General features: G+C 36.7%; 1 protein-coding gene across 1 annotated transcript in view; it reads left to right on the forward strand.

The window, feature by feature from the left end:
• mad1l1 (mitotic arrest deficient 1 like 1) overlaps positions 1-24,991 on the forward strand; it is a 280,158-nt gene that overhangs the window by 6,004 nt on the left and 249,163 nt on the right. Inside the window, exons 6-10 of the mRNA XM_088936727.1 lie at positions 1,167-1,248; positions 1,892-2,022; positions 2,767-2,881; positions 6,710-6,771; positions 19,931-20,017. Coding sequence (XP_088792853.1) covers positions 1,167-1,248; positions 1,892-2,022; positions 2,767-2,881; positions 6,710-6,771; positions 19,931-20,017 — 477 coding nt within the window. The remainder of the gene's footprint in view (positions 1-1,166; positions 1,249-1,891; positions 2,023-2,766; positions 2,882-6,709; positions 6,772-19,930; positions 20,018-24,991) is intronic.

Below are 24,991 nucleotides of genomic sequence, written 5' to 3' on the forward strand. Positions count from 1 at the left end.
TTTGGTGATTTGCATAACTAGTTTTGAAGTTCTGTTAAAAGGGAAGGACTATTAAAAATTGATAAGTTGCTGGGGCCTGATTGTATTTTTCCCCATTATACTTAACGGAACGAGGGGTGCTGTTCGTCATAGACTCCTAGTTAGGACATTTCACCTTTCACATAGAAAGACAGTGGTGCCCACAGATTGCAAATGCAGCCCAGTCCTTCACAGAACTAAACCAGAAAACTGCAGACTAACCAGCCCCACGTCTTGTTACTGGTGAAGATAGTAAAACAGCAGTTAGAGCTGAAATAGAAGCATACTTCCAAACAGTGGCTACTTAAGGCACGGCCACCTTTGATTTAGAGAGGGAAGGTGTTGTTGAATTTTGTTATTCATTGAGCCAGAAACAGGAATTGCAGGTAACTTAGATGGGCGGCACAGTGGTGCAGTGGTGAGCATTGCTCCTTTGCAGTACTGGGGCACTGGATTCAAGTCCAGGATGCTGTCCGTGTGGAGTTTGCGTGTTCTCCCCCTTGTGTTCACATGGGTCTCCTCAGAGTGTTTGAGTTTCCGCCCACAGTCTAAAGACATGAATCTTAAAGGCCAAAAGAATCCAATATAATGTATGCACACGGATTGAAAACTGATTACCAGGAGAGAGAGCAAATCACAATAAGGGGCACAACCTCTGACTGGGACCCTTTGCTCTTCTGACCTATCTTATTTCATTGACTGGGGGGTCTGATATAGTGAGAAAGTTAGTTGAAATTGCAGATTATATAAAAACAGGTGGAGAGGCAAACACAAGACAATTGCAGAAAGATAGTCAGCACTCAAAGTTTAACATTGATAAGTGATCCACACAGATAGGAGACACAAAGAGATCAAAGTGACAGTAAATAGGCAAGGCTAACAATGGAAAGAGATTTACATGAGTAAAGGTATCTGCCTTTTAACATAGTTCAGAAATCTTAGAAATGAGATGGGAATTTTGAGTTAAAAGCTGTGTAATTGTGTGTTTGAAAATGTAAATTACGTACAGTCTATTCAGCACCAGGAGTGAAGTTCACAGCCACTTTCAGAACTGCGGCACCTTTTTAGAGGACACTTGCTAGCAGAAGCGTGCACAGTATCAAATACTTCACTTTCCTGATTTTTTTTTCAAAAATGTCTCTAAAAAGGAAATGCCAGGAAGCCACTCAGAAAATTCAAGCACTCCAGATGTATCCTTCACTGAACTCAGAAAATGAGCTGAAGATTAAGGTATGCATGTGTGCCACTGCACTTGAGAACAATATGTTTATAGTAATGTGTCAGAGGGATATAATTTTTATGTATTGGAGGATGAAAACTGTAACTGAATATATTTTGAGTTCCTGTTAATTTATCGTGCAAAGTACTATCTTCTACTTTCATTCTTAGTATCTCTTCCATCAAGTTATTTTAAGTATATTTTGGCAAAATAAAGCTAAGAAGTGTTCGATCCTTTACGGAATGATGGACATTGTTACGGGGTTATATTACTTTCGTTCATTTTGTTGAAGAAGCTGATGAGTACGAAATTTTAAACAGTAAGACATTGATGGTTTAGGGCCCTTGCTAGCTCTTGTGTGTTTTAATGGTGAAAATTCTCAGCTGACCTATAATGATGTTTGTAGTCACTCATATCTTGGCACCACGCTCTCTTTTGTCCTGCCAAGATAATCTACACTCAATACAGTTTTTAACCAGATGTTGAAATGTGTGGCTTTGGAATTTTTTTTCCCCCAAAATAAATATCGAATGAAAAATGTCATTTTATGCAGTTATGACAGGACCACAGCCTGCTACTGGTATGATGTCGAATGATTCCTTACATGTGCTGCATTCGATCCAGCCTTTCCCTGTCTTCTGTCCTCTACGGCAGGAGCTGGAGAGGAAGCTGGCGTTGCAGGAGCAGGATTCCGTGATCGTGAAGAACATGAAGTCTGAGCTCGGGCGAATCCCAGACATGGAGAAAGAGCTCCAACAGCTCAGAGAGGAGAACACCTACCTGAGGTACACGCATGGCTTGTTGTGCTCATGCTTAACATCAGCCTTCTAAATCTTGTGAGCTGTCAAGCTTATGTGGTCTTGGAACCATTTATGTGGGTCTGTTATCTCAAAGATGTAGCCATGTGGTAGAATATTCTCTAATAGCTTTCGAACCTTAACTTAAACCTAACTTCTCATGGAGACGTTTACAAATTAGATGGCAATATTTGAATGTAATTAAGGTGATGTTTGAAACCCTCAGTAGCAATATTAAGAAGTTTGAGTAAATAACACTACAGACTTGCTGATGAAAAAACATGGAGTTTCACTTGGTTCCTGTATCTGAGATATTCCTTCAAAGCTGTCGTGCTCAAGGTGTAATCCTTTCAATTTGAAGGATATTCTGTGTAATTTCATTGAAATGTCTTTGTAAAACCCACAGACGTTTTAACAACTTAAGCCTTCTGAAGCCACCTCTGTCAGTTGACAGTCTAACAAAAGGTTGAGATGATTAAAACTCGTTATTGGGTTTTAATGCATCCAGGGCTCCGAAAATATCAGGATCAGGCATTCTTGAGCTTTCATATCATCAATCGGAGATTGTTTTTAGTTATATGTGGGATTCCATTTATTAAACAGATTAAACTGGACAGATGAGGGTGAAGATGGTTATTAATGTGTGACCATAAGACGTAAATTACAAATCAGAGGAAGTCCATTGGCCCACTGTGCTTGTTTCAATGTCATCTCGTGTTCCTTTTTTTGTAGAGAGACCAAGGAGAACAATAATTTACTGAAAGAAGAGGCAGAGGGGATGCGGAAGAAACTGGAGCGTATGGAAAAGATGAAAGAAGACCTTGTTAAGCTTGAATTGGAGAAAGAAGTAAGGCTTGTGTGGGGAGAAAAAAAATCTTTTCAGAACTGCTGTTGGTCCCTCATTAAAACAAACATTTAGAAGAGTTTGCGCTTTCATATTCATCTTCCTCTGGGAAAAGCAGCAGCAAATCAATACAGGCTCATTTGTTAATGCTGACTTACCTTTTCGGTACATTGTAATCTCCGAGTCAATATGGAACATGTTAACTTCTTCGTGTACGTGGGGTTAAATGTTTAATAGCATAGTTGGCATATAAGAAGGTCTTTCTACACCTCATGGAAAGCATTTGTGAAATGCCTCTGTTCACCCTCACAATTATCTCATGATAATAATGGTTCTGTAGCAAATGTGAGGGTCTGTGCTTTCTGATCTGATGTCAGGCAGTACTGCCAGAGACAGGTTGTTGCTCCTAATTCTAATGCTGAAGCATTCTCGCAGTTCTGAAGGGTCTGTGCACTTCATCATGCCTGGCTGTTAACAGGTCTCTGGGAGCACTGATAGAATTCTTCCTCAGCAAGTGTGTTTCAGAGCTTCAGAAAAAGAGGCAGGTCTTTGTTAATCTCTTAGGGTTTTTAATCAGCTTGGATTCCTGTACAAGGCTAAGAACATAAGCCAGCAAAATGAGCTAATTAGGGAAAAATATAATGATCTGGGCAATCATAAACGCAATACATTTTAATGAGAGCTCATTTTAATGTGCAAATATAATTTCACAGAGAGTATTTATTCCTTAACGGTGAGTGATTATTCTTGCTCTGAAATGGCGAGAAATTGATTAAGTAGGTGAAATAGTTTTTTCGCAAAAATTGATTGTTTTCTTACTGATCGTTGGATTTTGAAAGCCAGTTTCTAATAAGTAAAGGTGGAGGTTTAAAGGTGCACCTTTAATATAGGTGCCAACAGCAACAGTACTGCTTTCTGTTTTTAATTGATGGACACAATAACACCAGATGTATTCAGATGCACTAACCACGTAATCAGTGAATGATTAATTTCATTCAATGCATTTCCTTTAATCACCAGAAGTAAGAAATAAAAAAAGAATATTATTATATCCATTCTTTGATAATATTCAAAATCAACAATTTCATTCATTCAGTGTCCTTCTCCAGGGCCAGGAGGTCCCAGGAAGGCTTTTTAAAACATTTGATTTCATCTTACAGATGTTTTTTTGTAGGTTGTTCTCCTAAAAGAGGGTTCTTTGGCTTTGACAGACTCCATTCATAATTCATGTCTTAAGAAAGGTTATGTTAGTGTCGACTTAGTCCTGTATAAAACTGTTATATTATTGAACATGTCATCTACAAAGTAAATTATGTAAGAAGCCAGTTTGTGAATGGTCTGCTGACATAATTCATGACTTTAAAGTCTTAATTTTAGGAACCACTTTCTTGTCTGCTTAATGTGTATGAAATGGATTTAATTTGGATTGATGGCTCTCTGAAAGACACGTTTTGAAAAATTACATTTCAAGCTACAAGATTCAATTTCACTGAACTGCATAAATGGTTTATTATTCTTCATGTAGAGTACAAAAATAACATTAACCCAGCAGGAGTGTCCTCAATAAAATTGTACAAATCAGTTTGGTGGTGAGTTCCAGTCTTTGGCAACAAAATTGAATAATAGGTGCAGCACAGTTTGGGATTAAGATGTGAGGTTTTAACCTTTTTGAGCTTCATAAATTTGTTTATACCTGCCGCAAAATTCATAATGTTTTTAGGAATTGACTTTCTTTTTTTGCAGCAGGCGCTACAAAAAACGTTCATCATGCTGATTAAATCTTGCCATCACCCATGTTGATGAATAGGTGGTGTACTGTGAAAGTCACAGGCAGCTCACGAGCGTTCCCACTGAGAGGCACAATATAGTCTATACATCCAGGAAGCAGGGTTTGTACCAAACTGTGTTCCATTCCTTCTGCGGAGCCTGGACAAGCAAGAGTCTGTTCACTGGTGTCTGCTGCCACACTTTGTCCCATCTTATCCCACAGATTCTCAGTACAGCTCAGCTCTGGCAAGGAGGGCCTCCTGCAGCATAACTGTTCCATTCTGATCTCACAAGAAAGCTGTTTCTACACGAGTAGCATCAGGGTTTCATTAGTGAAGCACTGTGCAATCAATCACCACAAGTGGATCTCTGTAGAGACTAGACACTCCTGCCTGGATCATCATGCTTGGATGTCCCCATTGATCGGTCTGTTGTGCACAGCAGTCATCTCTTCATTCTGCACCTCTGTGCCACACTTGGCTGTGTCCATCGTGTCATAATTGGTCAGCAGAAAATCACGACTCATCACGAGAGAAGACTCTTTTGATGAAAACATTAAAATACAGTAGAATAAATAAGATAAGGTCACTTTATTGGCCATATACAATTTCTTGCATTAGGAATTTGTCTTTTCGCATACCCCAGCTTGCTCTCCATGAGACACAGACACACAGACAGGGAGAGACACACAAGCTTGGGGTCAGAGCGCAGGGTCAGCCATTGTACAGCGCCCCTGGAGCAGTTGGGCTTAAGGGCCTTGCTCAGGGGCCCAAATAAGCAAATACATGGTATTATTTAATAATGCTAAAGTGTCTTCCTATTATTTTCCCCCACCCATTATTAACCTCATATTCTGGTGTTAGGTGGATTTCTGCTTCTTGTTGACCAGGCTCCCCTTTTAATTAAAGTGGATCTGACATTTTCTCAGAACGTAACGGGTTCGGTTTTCGGTAGTGGAACAGATTTTGCTCCGTGGAATGGAGAATCATTTGGCAGATGTTAATGCCAGGGTTTACTGGGGTCATCTTCAGGTGTTGACCTTCATGTTTTACTCATTATTTTTTTGTTAGTACTCGACAAGTAAAATATTGTCTTCACAGAGCTTGAAAACATTGCCTTTTGTAGGTACTATGTTTTTTTACTACATCCCTGTACTAGGTAAGCGTTTTAGATGTTAGATGACTTGGATGATGGGTATAAAGGCAAGAAGCAAAAGCAGAACACAAAGCCCTTAACTATATAGTGGTGTTTTTGTGTTGGGCAATGTCTGAATGTAGAGTATAATTGTATTGTGTTGCTTAGAAGAATCATGTCATGTCCATTTCCCCTGTGGAGTGGAGCATTTGGCAGCATCTCCTCTTTCCTCACTGTTAGTATGGGTTGTAAGCTTGCATCGTATAACAGCTCAATATTATGGAATTAGGTGTTTTCTGAGTAAATTATGTAGTAGTTACCCACACTTTGTCTCCTTTGAAATCACTTTGAAAGAGATTTTTTCACTTTTCTAGAAGTAGAACTTTATCGTACAGCTTAATTCATCATATATGAGCTGTACCAAAAAAAAGATCAATCGGTTGTGCACAAGAGGTTGGAATGAAATTGTGAGGTGTTCACTTTATCACATGCTTTGAATTACAGTCTTAGTTCTGTCATTTAAAGGATTTGGGGTATTGCAAATGTCTATCCCAGTCTGTAGTCAGCCCCCATCTGCATTTTTAAGACGAGCCACCCCAGCCATCATCTGCAGCTGTGTTGAAACTCTGAGCTCTAATGGCAGATGGCACTGTATGTGGGTACTAATTTACAATTACAATTTACAAGTTTCACAGCGCCTGGAGCCAAGAGAACAAAGCATAGGGATATACGTGGATACAGGGGAAGAACTTTTTCTATATAATTATGTTACATTAAAGTTTCAATTAATTTGGTCCATATTGCATTAATGCATATTACTGAAGACCTAATATATAGCCATCTTCAGCTTGCAAAAGTGTAAATGCATCACACTTGACAAGTGTTACATATGTATTTTAATTACAATTTTTCCATTTCTCCATCTTACAGAAACTTTCTGTGAAACTACAAGCTTGGCAGAATTTAGAGCAGATGACTGGTCTTAACATCAGGTAAGAATATGTGACAGTAAGTTTGAGTACAGTATTTTTTTAATTTTTCAGAATTCACAGGAAAAAGCATGGACTTATGGCTGCAATACAGTCTTCAATTTTCTTCTCTTTCACAAAATAAAAACCCGGTGATTTGAATGCATTTGATCATAATTTAATGATTAATTGTAGGTAGGCATACTGTTTTCAATCAGCTGATCTGCATTGGTAAAATGTTTTCAGGTCTTCTTCAGAATATACAGTAATCTGTTGAATGCAAAATGACATTGTTGTTCCTTGTTTGTAAAAGCCTCTGCCTTCTTGTGGTCATCTGTGTAGTGTAGGTTCTTGGGTTCTGGACAGAGGTTGCCAAGGGTTAATCACAGATGGAGTTATGCTTGTAGAACAAGATATCTCAGGTTATGAGAGCATCACATTTCTGCGGGTTTTTAGAGAGGCCTTGCAGTCATCCACCACATACCTAAAAACAATCAGACCGTGTATCTCTCCAGGACTAGGGTCTGGACAGCCTTTCCTGGAGTATGCATTATGACACTGGTCAGATTAGTGAAGTGCATCTTGCATGCATCACACCCTGGCCCTGTTTAAAAAAAAAGCATACTTTCAAAATTATCCCCAGGATACATGAGTCCCTCTTAATCAACAACTTTTCTGTCATTTTTATAATGAGCTTAAGTTAATTAAAAGCAATTACTGTCATGTATAATGCATTAGTGCACCTTTACCGTTCACAAAAAATACGTGGTGCACTGAACAGTTTTATAGACGGTCAGAACGTGTTTTTATTCCATGATATGTAAAGGCCATTTTTTCCCCACAATGACTCAATTTTTTCTAAAATATAACATTTCATCTTTCCTGTTTATGCCCACACTATGAAGTGGTTTTGTACCCATGACCTTGCAATTGTACATTGTGTATATACAATTTGAATTTGGACATTGTGTTTTGATGGTGGTGGTGTTATTTGAAAACAATAGAAAATGTTTGGTTTCCCTATTTATCTCTGGGATAAACATTAGTATAAAATAGTAACAAAAACATCTGAAGTGTGAACAATTTCTATCTTGTATTCTGCAACATCAAGTTGTCATATATTTTCTTTGGAATCTACAGTGTTTATTTTTGTGAATGCATCTGGCACTCATCCCAATGCTTTTTTGAATTTTCCACACTTGGAAGTTTTTTTAAAATGTTTTTGTCTTAGTGATACTGCTGAAGCAAGCTTGACCATTTCTTATGAGCTTCCACTAGATAGAGCACTTGAGCTGTGAGTTGTTTTCATACAGTTTACCTTTGATTTTCTGAGAAAACCATTATTCTTTTCTTTTATTTTTTTATTATTCCTGGTCAGTATAGCTGCGTTTTTTGGTTTGATTTTTATGTTTTTAATCTTTCAAACAATCTCTATATTTTTATTTTGCCATTGGATGTTCTTTGTTGACCTAGAGTTAACATATAAAGCCAAATGCTTTTAAACATTTTATTTTCTGTGTGATGCAGCTTGAGATGGTGCAGTGTTTCGAGTACATCTGTGATCTTGGCTGTCCATGTGGAAATAAGCAATCATTATTTCATTAAAGGTATATGAAAGAAAAATGGATTTTATAGTTCAGCCATGAAATGAATGAGCAGTAAGAATTTTGGCCACGTTCCTACAACAGCACGTTATAAAGAATGTGCGTCATTAAAATGAAATTCTCCCGTTGATTTGTGTGTTGCCACGCTGAAATTGAGTTGGGTGTTTGGAGCTCAAGTTTTTTCCCTTGACCACATTCAGTTTGTCACTATTAAAGTCTGACCACTGTCGGCGCCAGGCAGCGGTTATTATTAATAAAGAAGAACAAACTAAGAAGCAGCAGGGAGACCTTTCTGGTACAGTATACGGCTTTAGCCAGATCCCATTCTTACCACCAGTACATCGGCAGGGGAAACTTGAATCCCTCTCGGTAATGGAAGGGCAGGATTTTCTCCTGACCCTTTTCTCAGCCTTAACTACAATATTGGTTTTAAATTTGATGTAAAAGTTATCTTGCAGTGATGTTTAATGAATAAGATAGCGCCGTTCTATCTGTAAAAAAATCTTTAAAGGGATAAACGCTTTTAATGGAAGTGGAGAATATTAGTTCATTAAGATTGCAAGATTTATCTGTAGTTTATAGCCTCCTTAATGTTTTTGTTTTCCCATGCTCGAGCTGTGAAATATGAACTTAGATCTGTGAGTTTTTTTCCCCCTTAATTTCAGTAGTCTTAGTGTTGATAAAATTGGTACACATGTTTAATAATAAAGTACTATTGTTTTTACTGTATCTGGTTGTGTTGGGAGTGCTTCCTTTGAATACAAGGTTTCATCGGTTTAGTTTTATTTAATTAATTATCTCCTAAGGCTTAGCCTGAGTATGCTTTGTGTTAAATATGCCCTTCAACACACGGCTGCATTAATATCCTTGTTAAAATCTGATTAAAAACTAAAATTGTGTTTTTTGAAGTCTGATTATCCCATGAAATGGAATTTTTAAACCTAATTATGGGTGGATTTGCATACATTTATGTAACCATTGGAAAAAAAATCAAATAAATTTATTAATGAAATCCACTTACTCAGTTTTCTTTGGGTTTTGGTCTATTTTAAGAGTGATTCTATATCATTCTCAAAATTATGTAAATTACATGAAAGTTTGTACAGTATATGGTTTTTCTGCCCATGTATTTTTTTTACAAAAAGAACAAATAAAATACTTTCCTTCGTTCTTGGATTATTACCAAGTTAGAAACTTATTGTCAGAGGTCTTTGATCGCCTCCTTCTTCAAAACAAGATATTGAGAAAATTGGTTTGAGTGGAACTGACCTGTTTTTTTTTCTTATTGTGACTTGATCAGCATCCAAGTCTTTGATATTTCCATCACTTTTTAATATGATTCCCAGTACACAAAACTGCTGATAAATATTTAGATGAAGTCATGTAATTTTCTTGCTGCTTCCTTTTATGTTGATTGTAGGGCAAAAAACAACAACCCCATATTAATTTACTGAGCTTCATGAATAGGTCTCTAAGACGCGACATCTTTTTCATCATCTTTTATTAGGATAGCTGTGTTGTTTATTAATGCTGGTTGTTGAAAGCATATGTAATGTAATATGTCTCTGATCTGACAAACTTTCTTGCAGAGTTGGTCTTGGGTATCTGAATAGTGAATGACAGGAACTTTGCTGTTTTGGTTTATTGCCATTGAAGTTGAGCAGTGACATATTTAGGAACATATTTTATGTTCTCCAGTAAGATACTTTGATGATGTCGTGAGGTTGCTCAGTGTTGATTGAGTTATTAGATTTTTCCCCAGCTATGATTTGTCTTAAGTGATGGATTATCATTAACTCATTCAGTGAACTCTGAAGAGAGCAGGTTAATCTTAGGCCCTTGTGGTAAATGCCTGAAAGCTTGAGATCATAAAGCTTTTCTAGTAGTTTAGTCAGGCTTTCGTTTGAATAGGGCTTAATGCAGAGTGATGTGCTCTGTTCTCTAAATTGACAGATATTTAAAGGATTTATGCCTAGTAAAAAAAAAAGAAATGATTACCTGGATGTAAGTTCTGTCTTGGGTAAATTACACAGTGTGTGATTTTCACTCTTTTACATTTAAAGGCTTCAATTTTTGAATTAGCCCTATGTTTTGATCTAGTCCTTTTTATATTATATCCTTGCTCACTGGGTTTATCAGAAAGCATTTTTTACCATGAGCTTTCATGCATTGACCTTTGTTTGATTTTAAATGGAAATGACAGAAGTTATTTGTTGCTTAGAACCTTGAATGCTTAAAATAGAATCGATGAATGCTTTACTCGTGATTACTCTCAAATCTCAATTCAAGCGTCTCATAGTAACTATTCATAACGCACCTTGAGAGTGAGACTCTGCAAGATGCCCAGTTACTCCAGCTTCTTCTTGTTTATACGGCCATTATACATTTACAGTTTCGTTATGAATTGTTTGTCAGTGTGCCTCCAATGAAAGCAGTAAATGTGTTAGGTATATTTATGTTATATTCAAATAGCTCACTGAAATTAATGCTTATGTAAAGGCGAACTCTGTGCACTGTGTTTCTGTGTTGATTGGTTTTACCGAAGAGGATTTCCAGTTGTTCCAAGTAATAGATGTGAAATTGTATTCCTATATGTAGAGTATGTAGTGAAGGATGAAGAAATGAGTGAATACAAATGAGTGAATAAAATTAAATCAATAAAAAACTATTTCTAATTGATATTGTGGACTGTTCAAATGGTTTGTTGGCTCTCTGTCTTATGGGATGTTTGAGGTGCTGACTGTAAGGCAACCATCCTTGAAAAACATTAATACCAGTTTTGAAATGGACTGTCTGGAGTAGAGAATTTTAACTGAAAAAATGTCATTGTGAGGTGTTACAATTAGGAAGGAAATAATAAAAAATCTCAGTGATGCTCCAGTATGTCTGGGACTGTGGAAAAATGATGCCAAGTGAATTGATGCAGCTCAGTGTGTTTCTGGCCTTCGTCTGTAGCAGAATTTACACCAATTCAGCTGTGATGTTGCAAGGATGAAAAATCATATAGCTTACCGTGGCCTTGCAAATTACTGGACACCTCATCAGGAGTTTCTCGAATTGCGTTGCAACAGTGTCCAGGGATTTCTGTAATTAAAGATGTACTTATCTGATTTCTAGTATTCAAACATGGAAAAGCAATCTTAGTGATCATGTTATGTCTTGTTTTCATTTTATCTGTCATTATATGTATTGGTAAAGTAATCTGTTTATGCTAGCATGCTATGCAAGGTGAGAATTTAATTCATCTGGTTTGTCGACAGCATTACGCCTTTGATATTGGATGGCAAAAAAGTACTGTAAGATTACATTGTTTTTTTAAATGGCTTAAAACATGTTTATTGTTGAGAAATCAGAATGTGTTTGTTGTGATTGTAGCAGTGAATATCTCACACTTTGATATGTGTGTTGTAATTGTCTTGTACAGATCTCTATTAAGTTGTTGAAGTAAGAGTCAAGAGAAGCACACACAAAATTCATTGTCCTGTGGTGGGATCTGAATATCTTCCAGCTCGTTAGCTCAAGTCTGACAGATAAGATGTTTGCAATGGTTGTGGTCCAAATGTGTGCACAGCACACCACTGGTTTCTGTATTTGGAGGTTGGGTTTTTTTATGACACCAGTTGGAGCCTTGATTTATTTATTATACTGAGCAAATGTATAGTAAACCACACAGATTAGCCACCATCACCTTTCTGCCTTTTATGGCAACACTTCCTTTTTGTCACGCATTGCAGAAAAGGGCAATCTGTTTTCTTGGCCCTCTGCCCCTGCCCTTCTTCTGAGACTCAGTCATAAGTACTCTTCCTGAGGGATTCCTCTTGCACACTTTGTTAAATTAGAAAAAGGGCTGAAGATTTAGGTCTGAATCAGTCATATTTGTTAACATTCGAAATTATTTATGGTCACTTAAGAGTCTGCAAAGATAGGAGACATCCCCCCCCCCATCGTATTGCATTATTCTTTAAAGGTCTTTTCTTTTGTGATGAGTGATTTGTATTTGTTTGCTTGTTTTTCTTTGAAATGCTTAATCTGTTGTTTGAGAAATGTCCTGTATCAAGATGCCAGTTTCTTTCTCATTTCAGCAGAGAACTGGGATGTTTTTTTTTAAGTGACCCAATTGGGAGCAATAGCTCTATGCTGTGTCACTTGTGGAATTAGTGCTTATTGTCTTAAGCACTGCTGTCCCCAGGGTTGTCACATCAGTTTCTAGGGGGTGAGAGGCTATCAAAAAAAAGACTAAGGCTTTAGTTCAAAATACCAGTGAGCATGACCAGATACTGACCCATTCCTAAATTATTTAAAGAACAATAATAAAAGTAAAAACAAGCCTCAAACATTGAGATATTAGTAAGCGTTTCTAATACGTCTTCTTGTTTTAATCTTTTTTGACTCTGAAGGATTTTAGTTATCTGTATGTTCTTCTTTTTTAAAGCATTTTAATTATCTGAATGTTCTTTGACTCTTAAGCATTTTAATTATCTGTATGTTCTTCCCATTTTGATTCCTGTAGCAATTTGGAGATGTACATAGTGTAGGTCATTCTACACTAAAATACTTAACAGAAATGTAATTATCACAGTAGACACTTTCTCCTAAAAGTGTGTTTTAAGCGGTCTTTCCTTAATACACACCTAAATCATTTCTTTGGGGAGGTTCGTAATCTCTTCTTGTTTGAATGTCCAGTCCTGTCTGTTCCCAATGATATGTCTTGTAATGACATCTGCTAGCACCGACAGAAAGCAGTTGCTCAGGGCCCTCGGTTTATAATTCAGGCCTGTTTCTGTTTTGCCCATTGGGAGCACAATGAGAGACACGGTTTTGATGTCGTGAAAGTTCAATTCATCAACTTTGACATTTGAAATGGGTGATTGACAGTGATGTGCTTGAAACATGCACCGCTTTATGTCTAGGTAAACAAATCCTTAAAAATGGCTCAATTTAAAATTTTATGAATTTAAATTCCACTGTCAGAAAGAGGTTATTCTATTCACTCTATGCCAATTTAAAAGCGTTAGATGTGAACCGTGCATAGAAGGTCTTTTCCCATAAGGCAAGTGCAGCAACTTCAAACACCAGATGCTTAGTTATGTATTTGTAAAATCCTTGCAGTAGATTTAAGGTGAGTGAAACCGAATCTGATTAGCGAATTAACTGGGGAGTGGGCTCTCTTTATGAAGCTTCTGTCATATCAAATTAGACCTGCCATTCTTCATCTTTTTAGTGCATATTCTCTCCCTAAAATATCCGGATGCTTAAAGCCCTTCAGAAAGGGACACGGTGAAATACCTTGTTATCCATAATCGTGCACAACAAGTTAAAACGTTTGAAGAGTAACTGTAGACAATTTGGAGACATTGCAGGACTTTTCATTATAAGTGGAAAAGCACAGTCCTCTTGTGCTGCAGTAGGACAGACGAGTGGAAGACAGTCGTGGGGGTGATGAGTTACAGGTAGCCATGATGGGTTTAAATGCCCATTAAGTAATTAAGATATTTACATCCAGATAATGGGCTCACTAGCCTCCTCTTTTCTGTAAACTGTCATAGAGCATCATTATTACTATTACTGCAATAGTACTGACTCTTCAAGTTGTAATGTTTTTTCTGTTAACTTCATAAGGCCTGAGAGTGGATACTGACACAGACAACTGAATAAGTGCACATAATAAATCAATACCTAATACATAATATTTAATTTTTGTGGAGGGTACTCTAAAGAAGTTATAATTAGAGTTCAGAATTCATAATACTCCTTAGTTGGCATTTTTGTAGAGCTCAAACTTGTTCCAAAGAATATATACAGTGCTCAATAGTATAGACTTTTGCTTGAGAGTTTTCCTTATGTTATTGCAGTGATATCAGTGAAAAATGAAGTACTGGCATTTGCATGAAAAACCTTTGAATGCAAATTCCATATTCTCAAAATATATCTGACAAGCTGTCTCCTATCTGAGGAAGATGTTCCAGTGTGTTTAAGCTTTGAAATCTTCAAAAAAAAACTGTGATAAAAATAATTAAAAAAAATGATGAAAAGGGAAGAGCTCTAATTATGCATTATTCATTGGGAAACATGTACCTGATAAGCAAGATTCAGAAAATCAAACTGAAGCACTTCCGGCAGGACTGCAGTGAAGTTCAGATGAAAGTTTAATCGGTATGTAAATGGCTCACAGGTTTCAGAAGGATCTGCGTTCCAGAATGATTGTAGTTGAGTAGTTTTGTACTCTGTGTTCACTTCAAACTTCAATCGCAGTGTGGTGTAAAAGAAAATAGGGAGTGCCTGGTTATTGAATCTTTGACTGCTGTTCGTCTTCATAAACCAGGGAAATTACTAGGAAAAAACAACAGAACAAAACAGTCTTTATAATATATTCTCTGTTATATTCTTCTCGTTTGGCTGTGTGGTTGATAAATCCTTTTTTTTTTCCCTGTTTCTTTTCCTCTAATCAGGAGGGTGTTTTGCTGCTCCAAGAGCTTATTTTTGCTTTAATTGGAGCCCCAGCCTCTTTGAAGTCCTCTTAATCCTTTCAGTGCAGGGAGAGAGAGGGCAGCTGAGGTGCGGCCGGGGGAACTTGAGATTTCTTCATTTTATTTACATGTGTCCGGGGACAGGTGTGTAATGTGTTTCCTGGGGTTATTAGGCTGGAAGGAGCCTTGCGGGCAGATGAATGAGAAGTTGTGCCATGATAGAATGGAAGGCCAGAGACAGATGGCACAGGAGCTGATTCTGAGAGATCTCTTACTTTATTAAACCCAGCACCTGTCAGACAGGGGAAATGACTTGTAACCCCGTGAGGGGGGAGGAGGGGGCTCTGTAAATATCAGCAGAGGCGAAATGCCCATCTTGAGAAGCTTGTTTCAACTGAAAGGCATCACAGCCACTCTTAGTTTAGGGCAAGTCTTCTAGGAGTTTTCAAAGTTACCAGAAGTGAAAGTGAATGATAGAATGATCAACTACTTGATTGGTCTCTGTCTGAGCCCAGCATGCAGCTGTGTATTTAGAGATCGTTCTGCTCACTGAAGAGCAGGAGAAAATTGATGGTTTTCGTTAAGGAATCCGGCCTGCACCTTGCAGAGGTTAGCAATGTTAACCTGTATCTGCAACACGTGGCTCTGTGCTGAAGAGGGCATGAGATGGGAAGACAAATGTTTGCTGGTACAGCCAAAGCATATAGGGCCTCCTTAAAGAGCAGATTCTTTAAGTTAACTAAAAGTTATGATTTTCCAATTTGTGTGAAAAGAAAGTTATGCAGGTGTATAGGTGTATATGCATATAAAAAACTTACCAAGTTGTATTCTCTCTCTTAGAGCCACTCTTTTAGACCATCGAAGTTGTTGTTGCAGTATTGTGTAGGTTTGTATCCCACACTAATATGACAGTCAGTCCCCACTGAGAAGATTAAATTAAATGTGCTGTCTGTTTCACAATTAGAACAAGTTAATTAATGCTCTTTTCTCTCAAGAAAGGGTATATTCTCCTGAAAAGCTTATCTTGACTTTACCATTGGTGTAGTGTTTTGTTGCTTATCTCTTCTTGGGCGAGACTAAAATGAAAGATTTTTTAAGGGAGACCAATATAATCTGGGAAGGAAAATGCTTTTTTGTTGAAAAGAGAGTCATCCTTGTTGAAAATATTAGGGAATGCTTATACAGAAGGAGTCTGAAGCATGAGATATGAACAAGACCTAGTACAGCTGGAACTTTTTTCCCCTGGTATAATTATTTTCCATCCTCAAGCATTGAGTTTCATGAACAGACTGAATGAGGCTGGGGTCAACTTCATTAACATGGTTTGCGTAATGAATTGATTGTTGTTTGCCAAGTTGACAGACAACATCTGTGTAGTGAGCTATCTTTCAGTTATTGCTTTTCAGAAAAAAAAAAATTCTACTCTGCAAATTGTAAAGAAAAGGGACAGCCTGCAGTCTGGACTTCTGGTAGGCAGTCGTTTTACTGTATTGCTCATCCAGTTTATCAGGTGATCCTTTTACTGTAAGCTTATACAGATCATTACTCCTGTTGTTAAGATGGAAGTGTTATACAAAATCTATTGGCAACTTTTAAAATGTTTACAAGCAAAAGTCCTATCACTGTCTTAAATCTGCTTCTTAATCTATACTCATTTACAAGTTGTCTGTTTAACGTTTGTTATAATATTGTGTGGTAGACAGATATTTTTGTGTGAATGTATATTTTTATGTATGGGATGTACATACTGTGTAATATTTTTCTTAAACATTTCGCTCATTTGAAGTGCTGGGTGCTTTAGTCAGGATTTACACCTTGCTTTAGTGCTGGGGGTCCTGACAGTGGGCTACAGGAGCAGAGAGCTGGCCAGAGACAGGTATTAGTTTTATCCTTGAGATATTTCGGATGGCTGTGTACAGCACTGGAAGTCAAGAATGTTTTTTTTTCTGCTATCCTATTTCTTCAATGAGTTTCTGTCATGGTATGGAAAACCACACCCCCATACAAATGCTATTATTTTTGCAGTCTTTAATTTTAGCCCTTTAGGTTCCTGGCCAAAGCATTTTGATTGAGAGATTTATAGTCTCTCTCTCTCTCCTAAGCAGAAACGATACAGAAGCAAAGGATAGCAGAGTTAGGTTTAATAGAGTGAGGTCTCATCTATCAAACAAGACTGATCAGATGTGCTGTCATCCCCTCTGAAGCCCTTGACCTCCTGTAAAATGCCTTACAGTGAAGTCTAGTAGGCTAAAGAAAATCTTTTTTTTTTCTGTGAAATTGGTACATAGTTTTTAGAGGCTTGAACTGCTGTAGACTAGATCACTTGCACTGCTTCTGTTTTGACTCCCTAGGTAGCTAGGTGCTTGGCAGGCGAGCTGCCTGTGGAAAATGCAGTGGAGTGACTATATTTCAGTGTTCTCCTCAAAGAGGGTCAAAAAAGTGCATTTGTGCCAGTACTTCACAAGTGTCTTGAGACCGTTCTTGAATTCTTGAGGTTCTTGAAACAAACTCATTTTTTACTTGATTTTTATTATGCATTCATTATTTAAAAAAAACTTAAGAAAACTTCAGGTTAAGTTAAAACCTTAAAATATTACAAAAAACTTGACTGAGAAGTGTAATTTTATTCAGGCCTTTCATATGTTTTTTAGATGTAACTGTATTGATGTCGTTTAGGTTTTTACTATGTTACTCTTTTGAATGGCTTTATTATCTGTATCCTTTATGTGTAAATTATTGCAGTTAATGTGACCATGTGTGTTAGTTCTGAGTACTTACTGTTTGGGTTAGTTTTTTATGAAGAGGGTGATTGCAGTCTGTTTGAACATTGCTCACTGGGTGCAGGATATTTTGCTTGAAACTAGACTGACATAATAGAAAAAGCATAATGTCAGAATGCCTTGTTTCAGAATATGAGTACTGTGAAATAACAGGCTTGGTTATTTGTGGTGAAGTTAGTGTTGTAATGGGGGAAAAACTAATGCTGTAATGAATCACAAGTGTGTTGTTAGTTTCTGAATGTTACGATTCTCAAAGAACACCTGATTTATACTGACACAACAGAGGATGCAGATCTTCTACCCAGTTAGTATTTTTTTCGCTTCAAAATCTCATTTACATATGTGCTGATAGACACCTGAATACTTATATATTTTTTCTGTAGAATCTTGAAATTTTCGCAGTTAGAAATCTGTGTATCTGGAGTCCTTGAAATCATAGCTAACATTTTTAATCATGACAGATGATTCTTTCAAGTCATTTGTCGAGCTCGTTTAGTTGCTAATTGATGCCAGAATCACATCCAAGTTGTTTTTTTTGAGAGTTGAGGTTTTTTTTCGATACTTTATTGCCTTCGCAAATTTGCTTTGTGTTAGAGATTCTGACATCAAAACAATACAAACATGAAGATGCATATTTTTCATTTCCACTTGTCAATAAAATGAAAATATAAATCAATTTAATTGAGTTTGAAGTAAAAAAAGGAATTAAATATACAGTGTTAGTATACAAAAAAGTTTAAAAATACAGAAGTTCTCAGAGTTCACTTCGGCTATATAGCTAGATTTTGTTTCAGACATGTTTCATCTTTAATAATTATTTTCTGTCCTGAATGCTTCGTCTGGCTAGGAGAGATTCAGCACTTTTAGCCCATCAGAGACATTCAGCTCTCTTACCCGTAAGTGTATGATATGCCTTTGAATTCAGAAATTAATTTATTTGTTTTCTGGAACAGTTTCCTATGCAGAGGTACATTTATGTGGCACATTGATCTAGATCATCAAAATTAATTTTTCTTAATGCATTATTTGATAGCATTGTCCTAGGAAGTTTTCAACTGTGTGGGGTTTCCATGTTAAATCAGCTTTCGTTTTGTATTATCTCCACTTTTTTCTGAAATTCATCCTGTAAGGGAAGGGTTTGAAACAAAATGTTGCATTAATATCACAAATGGTTTTTGTTCTTATGTTTTTATGTGGTGTGTTTACAGTGCCAAGCAAAAGTTTGTAAGCTCGTAGGTTAGTATGTATAGCACATTGTGGACCTAAAACATGAGTAGATTTTCATGAAAGTCTTAATAACAGATGACGATAGCCTTATTAAATGTACATTATGAAGACATGACAAATATTTGTTTTATTTAATTTATAAAATGGTCCAACTTTAAATATCCTTCTGTGAGTAGGTATGTAAACCCTTAGATTCAGTAACTGAATATTTAAAAATATAAATATGTTTAATATCTATAAATATACACTTTTTAAAGATACTATCTTGGTTTGTTTTTCCGTATGCTGCTCTACAGACTGCTCAGCTAATATATAAGAACAGTTATGCGCTGGAAAAGCTTTTTGTGTTTTAAGAGAAATGATGGAAATGCAGTGTGCTTCTGAGTGCACTAAAAAATACCTTAAACTAAGATGTCTTTGGACAAGAAGGATGCTGTTCAGTAGAAACTCTTGGGAATCCTGAGAGCACATATCGTTTTTGTTTTGAGGTTTATCCATGTTGTCTTTTTGAAAAGGGGCCCATTATTTTTAAGAGAAATGTTTTAAAACTCATATGTCGCAAGAATATCATTAATTCTAGGATGTTAGAATGGGTGAGCACATCTGGGTGGAAGAAACTCACTTGTCTCAAAAGAGAGCTGTAGTTTCGGTTCATAAGGAATCTTTGATTTCTGTCCTTATTGGTTAATGACTACATACAGACAGTCCCTTTCTCTTGAGGATAACAAGTGTGGTTGTTTCTTTTCTATAACTAGCAGTAAGATTACAGGTCTCCTTTTCTCAGTACATGCCTAGGGAGCGTTTGTAACATTTTTTAAGGACTAGTTTTTAAATAGATTTTCACAAACTTGATTTGCCAAGGATAGTTTGAACAAATCTTTTAGTTATAGATTTGAACTTCTTGAGAGTTTTTCATCAACTTCTGCTGCACCTTGTCAGACTGTACACAAACTTTATTATTATTATTAAGCTTTGTTGCACACCTTGTGCTTCACAGCCATGAAATACATCAGACAAAAAAACAGGATATGTTAATGCCTGCTTTTCTGCTTTATTTTGTGTGTCCTGGCCTACCTGACTTTGTGTGCGTATTTATCTTTTTCAGGAGGCCTGAGGACCTGTCGGGAGAGATCATTCAGTTTCAGCAGAGAGAGATTACCTTGAAGCAGCAGAACTACTCTGTCACCAGCAGGTATGGGTGTTTTGTAAATCACAGAACAGAGCAGTCGGATGAGATTTTGCTGATGGTTTTCCTTGTGGTATGTTTTCAGTGTGAAACAATGTGTTGAATTAAAATCATTCTCGCCCAGCTAGACAATACACATTAAGCAGTCTTGAAACAAGAGGCCGAAGTGCAGAGGGTGAAGTGGTTTCTTTCTCTGGAAGTGGGCCCTTCAAGAAAACGTGTGCAAGGATTTTGGAAAACAGTGGCTTCTGTGTTTCACAAGCTGTCTGCAAGGACAGCGCTCATGCTGTTAGTGTGGTTGAAAAGTCTGCTTTTAGTGAGGGAAGTTAAATTGTTAAATGTTCTTTATATCTGATAAGTCTTAAAAACATTTCTTTGTTATTTCTGCTTCATTTTTGCACAAAACTGGGCCTGGATGATACAACATGATTACAGCAAATTTAATAGATTTGGTCATGTTGCCTTACGTTAAATCTTCAGTTTTCTTGAGAATCGTCAAAGTTACCAGTTGGATGAATAGTCTTTTAATTTTTCAGATTTGTTAATTATTAAAATTATTGCTTGTTGTAGTGTTCTTCTAACCTTAACCTAAAGCTTATTATTGAAAATTTTAATGTGTAAATTAACAAATGATTAAGTTGGTTTTTGTAGGCTGAAAACAGACAGAAATCAAACCTGTTACAAAACATAAATCAACCAAGATGTTAAATGATTTCAGATCATTGGCATCGACTTGGGTTATCTGAGAAATTTGTTAAAAGGCATGCTCTCCACCAGGTGGAGCTCCTACTGGATGCCGTGCAGTTTGCCTCCAGGGCTAATAGAGGAGTTGAAGGTGTTTTGAGGACAGAGACACATCATTAACTTTGCTGACAACTCTATCATTGTCGGTTTCCTGCAAGGTGTAGATACTGACCGTGGCCCTGTAGTGAATTATTGTGTTGATTGGTGTACAGTAACAACTCCCTCATCTTAGTGTCTCAAAAACCAAAAATGAGATCATGAATTATAGTAAGCATCCACCAGTTCCTAATCCAGCAGTCAGTGAGGAGCAAGACAGACATTGTCAGCAGTTACAAACGTCTTGGCACTATTGTCGACTACAAATTAACCTATGAGGAAAACATGGATGCCATATGTAAGAATTGTTCTTTGAAAACCCCGGTCTGTTAATGTGTGTGCTAAACGTCTGAGATCCAAATGTGAAGGGTTATGTTAAATAAAGCAGAGCTAAATTGTAGGAAGTTGAAGGACAGCCACATCAGATTTTTAATTGATCGTTTTCATTCATTTATGGGTATTGATTTATTTTTAATGTGCTCAGAAGGTCCTGTCTTTCTAAACCTGTTGATTTCCCAAAATACATCTGGTAAAGATGCAGCGCTGTGAGCTCGAACCTGCTGGGCTGACATTACTGCGTCCTGGCTTTGTAGATCAATGGCCGTAGACCTTTCCACAGATGCGCAGGATAGCTCTGCCACCGTTAATGGCTTCCTTCAAAAAAGCACTGAACAGCTCCCTTGCAGCGGCCGTGCACAGCAGGGTAAATACTCTAGTAAAGTGTACTTCGCACCAGCTCTTGGTTTGTGTTCAAATGATAATCATTAGGGGAGTTTTAGTGCTCCCGACAGGATTCCATATTGATTGCTATTCCTATTTTCTGCTTGGTTTCTTTACTTAACTCTGTCAGAAGTCCTTTTGTGTTGCCCAAGTTGGCAAATAACAGGCTGCAGGAGAATTAAACCAACAGATCATTTTAATCTACCGTTAACTTCAGCCTCCAGATTTAAGCACCTCGAAGACCCGAATCTTGGATAATGCACTTCTCTAATGATTTACAAAGTAACAATCGGTTTTCTCATATCAGCCTTGCAAAATCATGAACAAAACAGCAGGCATATTATATATTATATAGCCCAAACTCTGTGTTTACTTGTAAGCTTGATTCATTGGTGAGAATAAGATTATTTTTTTATATTTGTACCGTGTTCCTTTTTATTAAGTCATTTGTCTAAATGTTTGCATATTTTCATGGGTAACATATTTCATAGGAGGTATAGCATTGCTAGGGTTCTTAGGTTTTGTACTTGTGCTGTATATTGCAAAATGGCATTTTCTAAACCCTTGTTTGCCCTGTGAGGAGTTGGTGGACTGGTTCTCCTAAGACATACATTCCTTACGGTTTTAATTATCTCCATAAGATGATGGGAATGCTTGTCCGTGTATAAAAGATTCTTTTGATTTCCAAAAAAAAGAAAATCAAGATATCTTAATTGTATGTGAGGTATGAAGTCTGCATGTATGTAGGGACCTTCATGAAAGTGAGGTGTCAGCTTTAATTGGCCCACTTGAGATCTGTAGTTTGGCAGGATACAGAGTCTTTAATTGCTATTGGTGGTTAGTTATTACCCCGGTATGAAAGAGACTGATAAAATGCAAAATATAATGGCTTTGAATTGCACTTTTAAATTCTATAATTTATTGAGTGGAAAAATTGTACCACTTCAAAGATTTTGCATGAATACTGCTGAGTTTGTTTATTTTTTTTCTGGTGAAGTGCATATCTTTTAATTAAACTTGGATTTCACTTCAGTAATGCAGAATTAAACTGTGTTTAATTTATTACTGTCCTTCAAATCTAGTAAAAATTGCTTAAACACTGAATCATAACATATACATGTTTGGATGTATGATTTTAACTGCAGTAGGTGTCAACGTCTGGCAGTGCAGTTAAATTGAGGCTTTTCAACTGACTAATTTGCTTAATTCTTACCTTTAAGTGTTTTGTTTATATCATCTAAAATATATATTTCAGGAATTTGTAACATTTTTACAGTCCACATTAGAATGCCTGGTCAGTGTTTCTAGTAAAAAATGCACAGAAAAATGAGAGAGCGTGGAACAATTCCATTTGATATGACTTGTATTTCATTCTCTGAATACATTTGGTATAATTTAATTTTCATACAATGCATTTCTAAACTATAACCTGGGAGGTAGGCTTGTTATTTTTAAGGAGATTAAACACATTAACAGTGTTAAAGGAAACATTTTTGCATTTCCTTCTAATGTAGTGGAAAGTACAGTTAATCAAAAGTGGAAGGCATTTCATACTGTTTGGAGGGTTTTATTGCAGGCTGTGTTCAATGCAGAGAAATGCATGACTTAAGCATCACAAGCTAGCCGACTGTGGATGTACGTAAAAATAATGGCTTGGAAGTTTAATAGGCAGTTTAGCGGTGTCTCATAACGTTAGAAGAGGAGGGTAAGCTTTATTGATCTGCAGCACTTTTTTTTTATTTTCCACCATTAAATGTTATTTGACTGCACTCCTTAAGGCATGAAGTTTATTTGGATCAGCAATGACAGCACTTAATTAAATAAAACAAGTATGTTAAAATAATTTGTGCAGGATACAGTCTTTGTTGTGTGAGTTTCTGCTGACATGGAGATTTGGTCAAGCATCTTCAAACAATTTATACCTGGAAATGGTATACAGAAGGAACATAATAAAAAAATCTAAATAAGCCATGCTGTAGGGGAATTTTCGGAAGGAAACGCGTCTTATTCGGTTGCTAGTTACTTGCTATTTGATTCAAGGATCTCGTTCAGCTGTTTTGAGTGTCACATAGCATGATGTTTTTTTTTCCTCTGATGGATATTCCACACTTTCACAGGCCTTTGGGAAGGGAAGTACCTCCTGCTCTTGGGTTGAAATAATAATACCTGTTTACCAAATATGCTGATAAGCTGAAGGAACTAAGCCTAAGACCATTGTGCCTTAGATTGCATTTGGTTGCTCCTCCTGGACTGATTCCAGAGCAGCAGTAGCTTTTCTGAATGGAGTCATATTCAAGTGTTATACAGTTTTAACATAAAAGAACTTTCTTTGATTTAAAATCTACACTCTTAACTATATATCCTAGCATTGTGTTGGCTAACTTGGAGCATTTTAATGGGCTGCTGATCGGCAGTGAACACTAACTTTTGAACTTCAGTCAAAAGCTACTGAGTCTTCTTTGCAGCTCATTGAGAGTTGATGGAAGAGATGCAAAATAAAATGCTCTGATTTAAAATGCAATGATTTCCATTTTGAATACAATGCAAAACATTATTTAAAGATATGAAATTGGCTATGATGGTTAGTAGGAATTAAATAAAGCATTTATTTTTTTCCCTTACAGCTCCCACACCTTTTTTGCATTCATCAGTTTTTTCATAATGTTCATATCCCATGAATCAACTTCATTTCCCTCTGAAAGCAGTGACATTTTATTCACTGCCGCAGTGTGTAAAAATGCAGTCGTTTTCCCTTTCACAAACAGAGCATGAATGTAACTTTGGATGAGTTGGGTCATAAATGCTCCCATGTGCAGAGTTGTTTTTTTGCAAGTAACTTTTTCATCCTCATGGGGCTCTTAAGTTTTGAAACAAGTTAGTTAAAAAAGTAGATCCAGATATTGTTAATTTTTAATCTTTAGAAGGTAATTCTAATTGTTTTCCTGTCTGCTACTTTTCTCACCTGCATTCCCTTGGTTTAATTTAATATTTTTTTAAAGGAAATAATGTAATAAAGTTCTTACTTTGCCTGTATTGACTATGTATAGTGACTCCTTTGTATGTTTCATTAGAACTGTAGAACACAACTATATTTGTCATACCTTTTAGATATGACATTCTTGGCGAACAGAAAATGTGCACACACAAAAAAACCCTTAAAAAGCCTTCTTATGTCTGTTTTATTTGTTTGTATCCTGAAAGAATACTCAATGAAATAAAGATTTGAGAATCCCTGCTGTTTAGTTGGAGCACAGCTGCTGTGTGACAAAGCTTTTGCGCACTGGTAATGTTGATCTCTGGGGAGAAAAGTTAATATTTAGTCAAGCTGTGTTTTAAATGCTGTAACGATTTTTGCCATTCCTTTTGATTCGAATTTGTACAGTGCATTTTTAAAATGCTAAAACGGACAAGAGCCTAATT

The sequence above is a fragment of the Atractosteus spatula genome, chromosome 18 (genome assembly GCF_055471065.1).
Source record: "Atractosteus spatula isolate fAtrSpa1 chromosome 18, fAtrSpa1.hap1, whole genome shotgun sequence".
NCBI classification, from domain to species: domain Eukaryota; kingdom Metazoa; phylum Chordata; class Actinopteri; order Semionotiformes; family Lepisosteidae; genus Atractosteus; species Atractosteus spatula.